At 36.0% G+C, this 15,956-nt stretch overlaps 1 protein-coding gene across 2 annotated transcripts in view; it reads left to right on the forward strand.

Annotated features, from left to right (window-relative positions):
• SEPTIN7 (septin 7) overlaps positions 1-15,956 on the forward strand; it is a 74,633-nt gene that overhangs the window by 43,233 nt on the left and 15,444 nt on the right. For both annotated transcript variants that reach the window (XM_060107568.1, XM_060107567.1), the window contains exons 6-10: positions 2,855-2,972; positions 5,923-6,015; positions 6,918-7,014; positions 8,435-8,486; positions 13,076-13,201. In XM_060107568.1, coding sequence (XP_059963551.1) covers positions 2,855-2,972; positions 5,923-6,015; positions 6,918-7,014; positions 8,435-8,486; positions 13,076-13,201 — 486 coding nt within the window. The remainder of the gene's footprint in view (positions 1-2,854; positions 2,973-5,922; positions 6,016-6,917; positions 7,015-8,434; positions 8,487-13,075; positions 13,202-15,956) is intronic.

Consider the following 15,956-nt stretch of genomic DNA (forward strand, 5'->3'; position numbering starts at 1 on the left):
AGTTTCCTTGTCATGGCTATTTTCAAGCATCTTTCTCTTTAAAAGTTGAAATAATATAATAAATGTTCTGCAAATGTTGTTTTAAGTGTAAAATCTTGTTAACTTGGATTTTGATTTTAATATTTTATATTAGATGCTCTTATGATTTATTAAAATTTTAGATTAACTGATTCTGTCACCGGTTTAATGAGGTGGTAGTGGTGGTAATTTAAATTTGTCATGAGTATAATCTGGAAGGTGAACCCTAAAAATTTACAAATCTGAGATTGATTGACTGGGCCATGGCTTTTCTATTTAGTGTCATAATGTAATGATTGATGAAAACAAGCAAAACTCAAATTTTTTCTCAAAAATCGAAAGGTTTTTCAGTTAGCACTAGTGAGGTAAGGGTGCTATTTACAGATAAATATAGTGTTATTCCAGCCACACACTCTTTTCTTTTCTTTTCTTTTTTTTTTTTTTTTGCGGTACGTGGGAGCCTCTCACTGTTGTGGCCTCTCCCATTGTGGAGCACAGGCTCCGGACGCGCAGGCTCAGCGGCCACGGCTCACGGGCCCAGCCGCTCCGCGGCATGTGGGATCCTCCCGGACCAGGGCACGAGCCCGTGTCCCCTGCATCGGCAGGCAGACTCTCAACCACTGTGCCACCAGGGAAGCCCCCCCCACACTCCTTTCTGAAGTTTTTTCTGTAGTGTTCTCTGAATGCCAATATCAAAATTCAGAGGATTTAAGACAAGAATTAGAATGAGGTAGCTATCTTATTTCTCTGTATCTACCTTCCTGCCTCGTTACCCCATCTTTCTGCCAGCCAGCGTCACTACCACAAAGAAGTATAGTATTATTTGTTAGTAAAAAGGAATACCTCATTAGTCTCTGGACCCCCAATACGCCCAACATTGTATATATATTAAACTATAGTACTCTAAGAGAACCCTAAGAAGGGCTTTCTCTTTATTTTAAAATATTAGTCAATAAAATTTATAATGAAATTAGATCTTTATTCCATTTTCCTCATGTTTTATAAAAGTTAAGGAATACCACATTTCTGTGCAAAATATTGCTGTTACCTTCATTTATTTTTGTAGAATATTAATTTTTAGTCTACAGTGTATTCTAGGTGTGAGGAATAGCTGGTTTTTATTTAAATTTATTCAAAGATGTAAGGAAAATCACAGCAACTTACTTTTTTAGTCAACAGATATTGGATACCTTCTCAATTATTGACACTGTATTAGATATAAGAGATACAGATGAATGAGACCAAGGCCTTGCTTTTGAGGATCTTCTAGTGAGAAGATGGGAAAAACAAATACATAAGTAAGCAGTTACTATGTGGCAAATTAAGTGTTATGATCCCTTAGAAAATGCCTAGTCTTAGGTTAGAGAAGAATTCCCAGAGGAAATGAGAATAGTAAGCTAGGTCCTAAAGGATGACTAGGAATTAGGCAAGCCAAGTAGAAGGGGGATGGGAATGGAGTGTGTTCCAAGCAAAGGCAGTAGTAGCCTATGGCCAGAGATAGGTGTATGGTGTATGGTGGCTTTTAAGGAATTGTGAGAAGTTCAAAAAGGCTGGCACGTTGGAAGTAGGAGGTAGCAAAAATGCTAAGGGATGCTAAGAGATGAGGACAGCTGGAGAGGCTATGTTTTCACAGGCCTTGTAGGCCACACTAGCTAAGGAATCTGGCTTTAGTAAGGTTTTTAGTCAAGGAATGACCTGATGATCAGATTTGGATTTTAGAAAAACCATTCTGACTGCAGTGTGCATTGTTTGGAGAGATAGATTCTTGTCATTATCCATACCAAAAGTATACTTTGGTGGCGTGAATCAAAGTAATGGAAATGGAGATAAATATATAAATATCTTTATTTGTTCAGCAGGTCCTGGGGAATCTTTGGAATTCAGGATTAACGGAAGGAGGAATTCTGGGTTTCAGACTTGAGTAATTGGGTGGATTGTAGTGCTGTTCTCTGAGATAGAAAGCATGAAGGGGAGGGAAAACATGGGGGCTTAGATGAGCTTTTGATTTTGAGGTGCCAAAATGGGATGTCCGAGTAGTATTTCCACTGGGTGGACACAAGCCTGGAACACAGGAGTGAGATCTGAGCTGGGTATAAAGACTCGGGAGTCATTGACCCATAGAGTTAATGATAAGCTTACAGAATGCAGAGTGAGAAGACCTTCTAGAGAATTCTGAGGAACGTACCTATTAAGGAGACTAGCTTACAAAGAGGAGCCTGAAAATTACCCTAAGTGAACAGCTTGTGAGGGAATAATGTCAATGCTGCATAATGGGCAGATTAAAAATTACTGGTACACACCACAGTATTTATGAGTTGGCTGTGCTAATTAATTTGCAGCATGGTAGTATTTGGTGACCTTCTTGAAAGTATAATGGCAAAGTGGAGGCAGCAGTTAGAGTATAATAGGTAAAAGGGATGAAGAAGAAGATTCTCTATTGAGCCTCTTCTCTGAGAAATATAGTTGGTAGCAAGAAGTGAAGGAGGACTAAATTTTTCATTTAAAAACAAAGCAAAGATTTCCCAAGTTTTGAGTAGTAAATGTAGAGACTGCTGTAGGAAAGCCTATTAGGAGCCTTTTTGGTTTTTCTAATTCTTCTTTAGGGCCCAAACCCTATGACCAGGGTGATAAAGGGCAGGAGTCAAAGCCTTTTTAGCCACTCCAATGCTTCTTGAAATCCTGTTCTTCCTAACTGTTGCTGGCCCAATACACCTTCAGGGAGTGTTTCTGATGAGTAAGTAAAGTAGTTCCAATGTATGTAATTTAACATTGGGATGTGAAGAATCTATTCTCCCAAACTGATCAATCCAGTCATATTAAATATTGTGTATTTCAGACTTAAACCGTTGGATATTGAGTTTATGAAGCGTTTGCATGAAAAAGTGAATATCATTCCACTTATTGCCAAAGCAGACACACTCACACCAGAGGAGTGCCAACAGTTTAAGAAACAGGTAAGTAGAATGAGGTTGAACTCTTGGGTTTCTAATATCATTCATGTAATTTGCAGTTTTTCGTATTTTCAGTATAATGTGTTACAGTGTATTCCTCTTGCTACTTTACTATATGGTTGTTTACACTGTATTAAAAATAACTCTTGAAAATAGTCTTCTGCTTTAGTTTTCTCCTAGGAGCCCATAAGTATTATCATATGCCCTTATCCTTTCAATTTAAATAGGCTATTTTAGGTGTTTCCATATAGCTTCCACCAGCACCCCTCCCACACCCGTTAGAATTACTTTCCTAGACCGAATTCCCAAGAACAGGATTACTTTTGAAAGGTTATGATTATTTTATCTCCCTCCCCCACCTACCCATTTTGTCATGGTGCTTTCCCAACAAAACAATCAAATTCGTTTTATAACAGGTATATTTGTTCCAGTGTCTTGCCAGCATTGTTTGTCATTTTTATTTTTTAAACTTTTTTGGAATAAAGTGGTACCTAATTTGATTTAATTTAATTTTCCAGAAAAGCTGAACACTTTAAAGCACAGGTTTATTTTTCCCTCATTGTTGTGTTTGGCTTATTATATATTATATTTTATTAAATGTAGGGTCAGTTTCTGGAACTATTATACTTTCCTATTCCAATTTCCTATTTTTAAGTTTTAGGCCAGTTTTATGTCTTTTAAACTGTGGCTATGTTGTATAATATTTTTAAATAGATCTTAGAGTTAATTATCTCTTATTGTCCTTATAGTCCCCTTTGTAACAAGATACTTTGGTTCTTCACCTTTTTCAGTATGAATTTTAGAATAACTTGAAACCTATTACAAAAACAAAAGCCTGTGGAAATTTGCTTTGAAATTGTGTTAAATCTGTATAAATTTTGAGAATGTTTTAGTGTATCATTTTTACTACATATATCTGGTATTTCTACCAGGAGTATATGTTTTTATTTTATGCTTATTCACTCCATTTTTATTTTGTAATGTGCTGTTTCTAAGTTCAAATACTAATAACATTTCTCCTCTTCTGTCTTGATTTGTAATGTACCTTGATTTATATTTGTTCTAAGAACTAAGACATAAAGATGAATAAACAATGATCTCTACTTCCGGATTGGTCACATTGTAGGGTTGTACAATTTTCTTTTTCTTCGTTTATGCTTTTAAAAAACTTTTTTTCTAAATAAATTTATTTTATTTATTTACTTTTGGCTGTGTTGGGTCTTCGTTGCTGCACACGAGCTTTCTCTAGTTGCGGCAAGCGGGGGCTACTCTTTTTTTTTTTTGCGGTACGCAGGCCCCTCACTGCCGTGGCCTCTCCCACCGAGGAGCACAGGCTCCGGACGTGCAGGCCCAGTGGCCACGGCTCACAGGCCTAGCCGCTCCATGGCATGTGGGATCTTCCCAGACCGGGGCATGAACCCGTATCCCCTGCATCGGCAGGCGGACTCTCAACCACTGCGCCACCAGGGAAGCCGGGGGGGGGCTACTCTTCGTTGCAGTGCATGGGCTTCTCATTGTGGTGGCTTCTCTTGTTGTGGAGCATGGGCTCTAGGGCATGCGGGCTCAGTAGTTGTGGCTTGTGGGCTCTAGAGCGCAGGCTCAGTAGTTGTGGCACACAGGCTTAGTTGCTCCGCAGCATGTGGGATCTTCCCGGACCAGGGCTCGAACCCAGGGGGATTCTTAACCACTGCGCCACCAGGGAAGCCCTAAAAAACATTTTTAACCAAGGGTGTTTATCAGAGTCATCTAGAGAACTTTTTCAAAATGAGTTACTGGAGCATATCTCTACCAATTGGTTCTGTAGGTTAAGATAGGGCTTTTGTATTCATTATTTTGAAGATGCTCACTCAGGCCATTTTAATATACAACCTCTGACTAAGAACCACTGCTCCTAGAGCTAGCTGCTAGTGTTCCTTTCTTCTTCTAGTCATGTATTTGACATCTCATCATTTATCTTCTTAGGTTTTTTTGTATATAGACATATATAACTCAATTGTAAAAGATATGTGGTCCTGTTTTTCTCAGTGGCAGTTTTACTTCTGTCTGCTTTAGTAACTGTGTCGCACATTTTGTTTAGGTTCCCTTTACTGCTGCTAGGGACCCCAGCAGTGAGAGTAGCGCTGAACTACCAGTACAGGCAGGGAGCTAGCTATAGGTATATTAGCCATCAGTTTGTTATGAGATTGAATAGGGTAGGTATTCAACATTATTTGGATGTCTGTATTCTTATTAGAATTTGGAGTGATTTTGGACAAGATAATTTAATTTGAACTAGGTCATTCTGATGTTATTAATAAGTTTGTCTTTCTTTTTTCTGCACTCTCATTGATTATTATTATAAACTCATTAGTTTCTTAATTTCCAGGGCATGTTTTCTCCCTTTGTGCTTGCTTGATCTTATATGTGTTGCTCCTTGATTTGTGTGTGTGCACATGTACATGCAAGGATATTTTCTGATAAGTGTGCACTTTTTTTCCCCTGGAACCAATGCTATACTTAATTTTACTTACCTTTGCTAAATTCTACTAAAAATTTTAGGTGAGTTTAAGCTTTGTTGATTCAGATGAATAAAACAGTTGGTAAGAGTTTATCTAGAGGAAGTATCTCAGTCATTATAAATAAATGACCTAAAACCATTAGAGTAGAAATCAGCTAGAGAAAGCCCTTTCTGGGTTCTTAAATCATTTTTAGAACTCTTTTGGTATTATAACCATATGACTTTAACACTTCTGAAGTAATTGGATTTTGAGAATGGTACTTTTATATATCAACTTTATGGTTAAAAAAAAGACTAGCATAGTACTTTGGTTTTAGATTACATTTTGCATCATTGAAAAACAGTAAAGGAACTGGAACTGAGGACTCAGGAATTTAAGAAGAGTATAATAAAAATAAGGCTAATGTACTAAAATTATGTGTGATGCTCTTTTGCTGACTTCCTCTTTCATTTTAGATAATGAAAGAAATCCAAGAACATAAAATTAAAATATATGAATTCCCAGAGACAGATGATGAAGAAGAAAATAAGCTTGTTAAAAAGATAAAGGTAGGTTCATTCCCATACATATACTAAAATGTTTTAGGGACTTAAAAATACTATAATAGCTGCTGGAAAAACCAAAAATATCAGTGTTTTTAAACAGTTGACTTACAAACTAAATAGAGAGATTATTCAGTATTGAATTCAACTTTATGATTAACTTTGTTGTTTGGCTATTATGTATCATAAAGCATTATATGGAATAGAGAGATGAATAACGTAATTCTTGTCTTCATGTGGTTTTCAGTTAACTGATTTCATATTTTATAATTTTCCCCCTAAAAACAGGTAATGGGAAAGAAAAGGGGGGCGTAATAAGAAGAGAAAGTATTTGTTCTTAAGCACTGTTATGCTTAATCTTTGTTTTAAGAGCCAAAAATATGTTTTCTTTTGTCCTTTCATAAGAATCAACCAAAAATCCATACCGACATAATTTTCTGTATTTTTAAATTATAGTGGTTTCCTAAGTACCCTGGACCTAAAAATGATGTACTGACTAATGGCATTCTCTGCCTCCAGGGCTGTTAGGGTTGGTTTGTGATCAGGTAGGCAAGCTAGCCACAAGCCTCATTTTTCTCCTCTAACTGCTAATATATTTTTTATCCTTTTTAATTTTTCCAATACGGGGCAGCTTCTTTTTGGAATGATGTTTTAACAAATAATTTGATCAACATATGCCTTAGTATTCTTAAATTTTCAGTGAAAATATTTTATTTATTGTTTACATTGGTGACAATACCATATAATGGCATTTTACTAAATAGTAATTGAATGGCGTATAAAAATGGATGCAGAAACTGTCGGGGTAATAATTGTTTTTGCTTATCTGTTGAGTAATGTAACTTCTTTATTCTTGAATTTGTGAGGACTACAGAGATATATTTGAACATGAGTACTTTGTTTTATAGGACCGTTTACCTCTTGCTGTGGTAGGTAGTAATACTATCATTGAAGTTAATGGCAAAAGGGTCAGAGGAAGGCAGTATCCTTGGGGTGTTGCTGAAGGTAAGGTTTTCTTCAGTGAATGGCTTTCTATAAGATCTCACAAATGTGATTAAAAATATTTGTATTTATAGTTAGTATGATAAGCATACTGCATTGATATAGTCTAGATTTTCAAAGATAGTTCTGAATTGTTTCATTGAGACTCATTTCCTCAAGTTTCTCAGACCTTGTGTCCTACTAAGTCAGGCAAGTATGTGTTAAATCTTAACGGTGTAGTACTGTAGAAGCCACTTGTCAGTACCCACCCTCCCACCTCTGCCTCACCATTAAGTCTATTCCTGTTTTTTTTTGTTTGAAAACTCTTATAATGCAGGAGTTCTTTACGTGGGGACCAAAGATTGCTTCCAAGGGATCTAATAAACCTTCTGAAATTGAGAACAATTTTGGAGAAAAGGCCTGTCACCTTTATCTGAGTCTCAGATGGGTCTGGGACCCTCAAGAATGAGAACAACTGTCAGAAGCTCAGTTAAAACATTCACAGTTTCTTTTCCTCAGGACAGAAGTCACCTTTTTTGGCATCACATCTTTAGAGCAAAAAATTTCATATTAAGAGATCCTCTACTAATTTTTTAAGGAGTGTTAACAATAAAATCTTAGTTATAGCATCAATTCTCAACAAGCCTTCTTGGCAATAGATATGTTTCCCCAAATTTGTGTTTATTATACTGGTTTTACTAATATTTAATCTTCTGTGTTATAGTAACTTGGAATCAAGATTTGAGTCATGATTGTTCTATTTGTTGGTATTACTTTGAAAAATTCTGTAATTTTTAGAATATTTTCCAAGTTACTGTTGTTATCAGTGACTTTCCTGACCAGTTATACTGTGCTCATTCCCAGCTCTGTCATCGCCATGTAACCTTGAGTTGCTGAGCTGAGGCTTTAGAACTAGTACAGTCCTTAGAAATATGCACAGAAGAAATTGCTTTGTATCTTTAGTTTTAGGTACCTCCCCCACCAAAGAGTGTTCTTTTAGTGATACGTTTTTAAAAAATAAAGAACCTTAATGTTCTTGGCTCAAGTTTTCATTTTGGTTACCTTAGGGAGGTTTTTCTAAAGTGATCCCCTGCTCACCCCCAACACTGAACTTTTTAAATGCATTTTATTATGGAATAAATATATTTTCAACTAGTAAAGAGAAATATATGATGTCCTCTTTCAAAATGTCAAAATTGTTTGCTTTTGGAGAGCTCATTTGTTAGGTTTATATTTTATCATTGAGGATTAAACTACAATAAAGTAATATAGCACAGTCGTCTGATATGCCCTTAAATTAAGTACTATATGTTACAGTGTTAAACCTTAATGAAAAATTGATCTAAGCTATTTTGCATATTCTCTTATTGTTGTTAACACCCAGTTTCCTCCGAAAAGACTGGGTTTAGTGGAAAATAATGTATGTGATCTATTTTTTTTATAGTTGAAAATGGTGAACATTGTGATTTTACAATTCTAAGAAATATGTTGATAAGGTAAGTGTGAGTAATGATGAAAATAACATAAATTTTTTCTTCCCCTAAATAAAATTAGAGTTAGACAGATTTAACTTTTTGTCTTCTATAAATTTAGCTAATTTAAAGGGGTATCTTCATTCTAGCACTGAAGTAAGCACTGCAGTAAGCACTGCATGGAGACAACTTGGGTTATTTTGCCAAGGTTTTGAAGTCAAGAGCAAAAATACAAAATAGGCTGTGTGGCTAGGGATATATAGGAAAATGGGTCTCTTGATCATTATACTTTGTGTTAAGATTTAATACTGAAAGAGGTATGGAAAGTGGAAAGAAAAAGGCTTTTGCTCTTCTTTAATGTGGAAACTGTGGAAGGGAAGGCTAAGTTTTGGGTCAAAAACTTGACTTTGAATATTTAAAAATACATAGCTTGGTAGCTGGTGAGTGGAGCGTTTTTGTTACTGGAACACTGTGAACAAAACTGATCTTCCTCCCAGGAGGGAAAACATTACTCCTAAATTGTACCTTGTGCACCTGATGAAAGAGAAGGAAAGCATGTGAGAACAGGACACTGAGGTTTTTCTGATTAGAGGAACAGGACCTGAATTAGAAAATCAGTAGCAGAGAGGAAATCCCGAAGAAAAAGTTGAAAAGAACCAGAGACATTAGTGGGCAAGGAACAGAAAGGGGATCAAAATGAACCTCAGTGTTTTTATGCTGAGATAAATTCCTTTCTCATGCCATTTCATACCCTTTTGCTACTTCTCTACTCTCTCATCTTGCTTGCTTCTCCAGACCCTCACTATGTACTATTCTCTTCAACCTCCAGTTTTAGATGGCCATCTTAAGTTGGTGTCTATTCATTTTCATACTATCCACTTTCCCAAAACACAGGAATCTCTTTAGCTATGTTGAAGTAGTAACATGCATATTGATGATAATTGGAAATCATAGAACAAGAATAAGATCATTCTTAAAAGTGGGGGAAAATATGAGTCAAACTGCTACCTCAAGAAATATACAAGAGATGAAAGTGAATTTTGAAATCAAAGAGATTGCCATGTAATTGGTTTTTGTCAAAAGAGCTCATGACAAGGTGTTTTGGTAGAAAGTGGATGACGGAGTTAATTCAGCCATTGGGGTTGCCATGCCTCACACAGTGGGAGAAGAGCAAATGCATATGAAAGGGTGGTCATCTCTTGGTTTTGAGAATACAACACTTCAGGTTCTATTACGAACTCTTTCCTTTCACTTCCATTTTTAAGATGTGACTTCAGAAGAACTAATAATCTCTTATGACATTATATATGTAAGGAATGTTTCATAAGTATTAATTGCCAGTACATTCCCTCTGATTTTATTCTTTTTCTCAATTTTAAATCTATGCTACTTGCCTAGTGCCTGACACAATGATATTCTATAACTTTGTCTTATGTGGGGTTTTTGTTTTTGTTTTTTTTGTGGGCCTCTCACTGTTGTGGCCTCTCCCGCCGCAGAGCACAGGCTCCAGACGCACAGGCTCAGCGGCTATGGCTCACGGGCCCAGCCGCTCCGCAGCATGTGGGATCCTCCCGGACCGGGGCACAAACCCGCGTCCCCTGCATCGGCAGGTGGACCCTCAACCACTGCGCCACCAGGGAAGCCCATCTTATGTGTTTTTTAAATATGCAATCAATAATTGCCTATATACCTAAAATACTATAGAAAAGAAGGCTAGTTACTGAGTCAGAAGCTAGACTTTGAACATTTGAAGGTACACAGTGACATCTGGTGAGTAGGACTCACTAGTATGGAAGCATTATAAGCAGGAAGGACCATTCCTGCAGGAAGATTTAGTACAGGAAAGCAACAGGACAATCATACGTGTATGAAAATACAAAAAATTCTAAAATTATGTAATATATAAGTAGATGTGTGCTGTGATGAGGTTGCTTAGATGTATTAAAGAAACTCAGAGTAAGTGGTAAGTGGTATGTTATCATGCAGTGGGTCAGATAGGAAGAGATTCATGGAAATAGATGCCTTAAGATGGATTAGGATAAATACAGTCATTAAATGTTTATTTGTGGGATTAGGAGTGGTCCTACTTAACATTTTTAACAAGTAGGATGAAGATATTGGCTTCAGCTCCTTGAGGTAGATGATTAGGCAATTTTGCTTAATAAAAAATTCATTTATTTGTTAAATTTGCTTTAGCACACTTGTTTTTCTTTCCTAAGGAATAAATGTTCACTTATGCTAGATGTTCATTTGGCTTCTTAACACAATTTTTCGATTATAGTCTTTGAGACGTGTAAAACATCCTTGATAAGTATGCTTTGCAAATGGTAAGCTTAGGAATATTTTACTTTATTGCTTTTCCTTTTAAGTTTGGGGGAGAGATGAGAAAGATGTATATATTATGTAGCTCATGTCTTTATGATAAAGGCACCTAGTGGATATTTAATAAATACATGAAGGAAATATCAATGCCAGTGTTCCATATGTCTGTAAGTTCCAAGTAATTGAAATCCTGCAGGTTAAATTTAGGAGTAGTGGTTGCTTCTAAGAAAGATTCAAGTTCAAAGCTGTGTCACTTTGCTAATTAAGAGAACTAGCTGTTGCAGGCAAACCAAGGGAGACAATGGAAAGAGGAAAACTTGATAAAAATAGTTTCAGGGTGTGGCAGTGGACAGTGCAGAAATCAAATAGAGAAGGAAAACAAAAGGAGAGAAGAGAGTGCTTTGTTATCAGCAATAAGAAATGGAAAAGATGAGTAAATTCCGGAAATGGTGGAGAAAACTATATTACTAATTAATTATTTTCAGAGTGGAGGAACGGGTTGATTTTTAAAAGGATAAAGTAAAATATTTAAGTAAGTGGAAATAGAGATTTCTATATCCTGAAAAATACCAGAACCAGGTAATCATAAAGTTATTTTAGTGAAAGGGAAAAATATTTCACTATCTAAAACGTTGATGACATTAACAAAAATAGTTTAACAACTAGTTAATAAGCCCACCTTATTTTTATTTTATACATCTTGTATTTCAGCTACTAAAGTACTTTACCTCAGGTCCTTTAGTTATTTTTCAGTGATTCATTGATGAGATAATATATAATATTTAAAAATTACAAGAAGATTGTTTCATATTGGCACAGTTATTATTCTCTGCTTAGAGAAACTGATAACAGTAATTCTAGAAAGTCAGCAGTGTTTATCATAACTCAGCTTCAAATTAGTTCTTTTTAAAGGGCCCATTATGTGCTATCTGTGGCAAGAGTACAAAAGGTGATGGCATGTTTTTTGTAAAAGGGGGTGTTTACAATATAGTTGAAAACGTTACGTGGTGTCCCCTATAACATATATGGGTACCAAAAAAATGACTGACCGCCAAGGAGAAAGTTGTCCTGGGTTAGAGTGGTTTGACTTCGAGACTGCAAAGAGAGCCCCCACAGCAGTAGAATTCTGAAGTTTGAGAGTCAGTGACAAATTAACGTGGACTGTTCAGTCCCAGTCATTGGATATGCTAGGAGTAAGGAACTGTCTGACTTGACTGAAGTACAGGAGGATAGAGCTTTAGGTGTAACTCTAGTGGCCATAGAGAGGATATATTATTCATCAAGGGACAGAGTATAAAGGGAGATGAGGCTTGTGGAAAACCCAGTCTTAGAAATAGGAGGAGTTAAGCTATCAGAAAACTGCATGGATGTCCAATACTAGGTGAATCAGAGTAATTGAACATCACATTCTGTTTACAAAAGGGAAAGTAGTAGTAACTGTTTCATGGATATCAGGAAGAATAAATACAGAGTAACACCTTTATGTTTGTCTCCCGTAAGGGGATTTTGGTAAAGTGGTGGAGATGAAAGATGGGGGATTGCAGGTGCAGGAATGGATGATGAGAAAAAGGAAGATCAAATGATACAGAGTACTCCCACACCACGTATATCCAAAAACACTGCTGCGTTGGTAAAGGATATCGTAGAGCAGCTCAGGGAGTCTTTTAGCATCTTGAAACATTAAGGAATGATGAAATTGTCTCATGTATTGTATAGTTGTCTCCTATGGATTGATTTTATGTATGATAGATACGCTGTGAGCAGACATTCATTTAACCAAAATACCACATTTACTGGACAATTTGAATAAACAGAAATTTACTCAAAATTAGAATTCCCCAGTTTGCATCCAACTTGATATGTGATCTAAAGTGTCCCTATGTATTACCTGAATAAAAACTCAAATATTAATAATATTGCTAAAAGGAAAGCAATTTCTTTTGCTTTGTGAACTTTAGTAGGAGCTAATCTACTTTTCCTTCTCTAGTAAAATAAAATATATACTAAAAAGGTAAATACTCTTCTCTAGAAATGTCATTCTTTAGTAACTGCTTTGAGAGGATTTATGCTCCTAAACTTTCATCTGGAACCTAATTTTCCATTGGTGTCAAGTTAGCTCATTGTGTCTTACTCTGCCTTACATGTGAATGAAGACAGATGGATGCCATCTTCCTTAAGAATAGTCCTTTGCTCATTTTAAGTCTGAAATTTTTGTTTTGCTAAAATTTTGAATTTACACCAAAGCTTTCTTAATAGAAGCAAACTCTTGATGTGTCATTTATTTATGACAGAACACACATGCAGGACTTGAAAGATGTCACTAATAATGTACACTATGAGAACTACCGGAGCAGAAAACTGGCAGCTGTGACTTATAATGGAGTTGATAATAACAAGAATAAAGGGCAGCTTACTAAGTAAGTATACATTGTTTCCTCCAGAAAAGGTATTATTTATGTAGTAAATAATCATATTGTTTCATCAAATTCATCTTGGCTACTCAATAGAAAATTGGGATAATGTTCTTTAGGTACAACAGCCAAATTTATATTGTCAAGCTTTGTTTGTTGGAGGAAGTGTAGTTTTATAACCTTGTTCCTTAAGTGAAAGAGCCATGCATTCTCTTCTGGTCTTTGCCATCATCTTAATAACCTATGTAACACATTTAATAGATCCCCAATTAGAAATCAAATAGCTCCTTCAGCATTTTTTTTTTTTAAGGGAAGAGAACGGTTTCTACCAAGTAACCCTTAAACCCATTTTACTCTTAAGATAAACATCCCATAGTCTCTTTAAGGAGACTAAACATAGAGCTTCTACTTTTTATTATGTCTTTTTAAACTAAACCATTTTGGAAGCAGAGTATTTACTAGAAGATTATATAGAAATAGGGACAGGACCAAACAAAAGGAACATTTAATTATTGTAGTCTTGGTTACCTTTTCTATTCCTATTGTGTATTTCCAGGGAGTAAATTAGCTGGAGTTTGGCTTTCTTCTGTTGGTTGTTAGAGTGGTGTGAGTGACTCCTGAGTGTATAGCTTCACCCACCGGAGCTAGTATCTTCAAGATGTGGTTTTATGATGGTGTAGGGAAAAGAGATGTGTGAGGAGGCTGGTGAGTTAGCTGGTATAGACTTGGTAACCATGTCTGTTCCCTGTTTTTCCTTTATTTGGGGTTGTTGAAGACCATAAGTATTACGAAAACCATTTTAACAATGTGTGTACATTTCTAGCCACGTGTTATGTATTGATACTATGAGAGGATAATCCTGAAGGATCATCTGCATAATAAATAATAAGGGAAGCAAGTTCTCCAAGTAGCAACACTGTGTTATAGTGGTCAGCATTCCTTATAATGGAAGAGAAAAATGTTCCTTTTTGCTTTTTTAGTTATGTCTCCGCAGTGGCCCTAAATTCCATAAGAAAGTGCACAAAACATTAATAATCATTGGCAGAGTCACAAGCAGTTCTCTTTTAAAACTGATCTTGGACCTAACTCTGTGTTTATTTTCTTCATGATGTTTGGGTTGTAGCCCCTAATCTCTTTCTTAATTTTGAATTTCTTCTTACACTATTATTAGTGTGCTTATTTGAGGAACTTTACTGATCAGTTTCTAGATTTTCTGGCTTTAGAGATCTCCCGAGAGCAATTGCTTTTATTTATTTATTTATTTATTTATTTTTGGCTGCGTTGGGTCTTCGTTGCTGCACTCTTGACTTTCTCTAGTTGCAGAGAGTGGGGGCTGCTCTTCGTTGCAGTGGGTGGGCTTCTCATTGCGGAGTATGGGCTCTCTAGTGCAGGCTTAGTAGTTGTGGTGCACGGGCTCTAGAGTGCAGGCTCAGTAGTTGCGGCGCGCGGGCTCTAGAGCTCAGGCTCAGTAGTTGTGGTGCACGGGCTTACTTGCTCTGCGGCACGTGAGATCTTCCCGAACTAGGGCTTGAACCCGAGTCCCCCTGCATTGGCAGGCAGATTCTTAACCACTGTGCCACTAGGGAAGTCCCAGAGTAATTGGTAAAAAGGTAAATTTCTAGACTCAATCATTATCAAGAGATTCTGATTCAGTACATGTGGGATGGGCCTGAGAGTTTGTATTTTTAGTGAGCACCCTAGGTGATATTTTGTTTTTTGGGGGTTTGTTTTGGCCGTGCCACACAGCACGTGGGATCTTAATTCCCCAGCCAGGGATCGAACCCATGCCCCCTGCAGTGGAAGTGTGAACTCCTAACCACTGGACCGCCAGGGAACCCACCACCCCCGTCCTTTTTTTTTTTTTTAACCCTTGATGGTTTCAGTATAGGTGATTAGTAACACATGCTTTGCAAAACACTGACTTCTAGGAATTTACTACTGCTATTTTAAAAATTGATTTTCTTTTAATATTTAAAATGCAAGATTCTACTTGAGGTAAGGTTCAATGCATGAAAAAAGGCAACATTTTTAATCTGTTTCTTTTTAGCAGAATTTGTATCAAACAACTATTATTTAGCACAGAAATATAAAGATCCATCATAGTGAATATTGTTCATAAAATTGAATCCGTTTTAAATGCATTTCACTAGTTTATGGACTTTTTAACTGTTTAAAAGAAAAACATACACAATTAAAGCCACTAGTAATTTTATAATATGTTAAAGCAAAATGTATTATCAGTACATATCTTTCATTAAATGCATACATTAAGTGTATGCACTTAATGTTCGATTATTTTCTTTTAAACATTTGTTAATATGCTAGAAATAAGGAATTTTTTTCCATAGTTCAAATTTAAGGCTTTTAAAATAGTGCTATTGGGATATTTTTTACTGTTGGATGCAGGTAAGGTAATTAAGAGAAAAATAGTGAACCTTATAGTGTTGTTAAAAATTCTTCTGCATATACAGAATTTTAGTGTGGATTACTTGAGTTAAACTATAACCCAGGTGAAAACATGAAAAGTAGGATTCTATTGGAATTGTATTTTTTAATGAGATGAATCATGTCTAAACTTTGCCTATGAAAATAATAAAAAAGTTTGTGCTGCTAAAAAGCAGCTTGCCCCAGGAGTTAGTATATTGTTTAATTTTACTTTAAGTAATAGAAAAATAAATATTTTTGAAGATTGAACCAACTGGGGAATGGTTGTAATTAGAACAGGTATTGATATATGATTTGTTAAATTAGGTTTTTACTG

This window comes from Mesoplodon densirostris, chromosome 9 (assembly GCF_025265405.1).
Source record: "Mesoplodon densirostris isolate mMesDen1 chromosome 9, mMesDen1 primary haplotype, whole genome shotgun sequence".
NCBI lineage: Eukaryota > Metazoa > Chordata > Mammalia > Artiodactyla > Ziphiidae > Mesoplodon > Mesoplodon densirostris.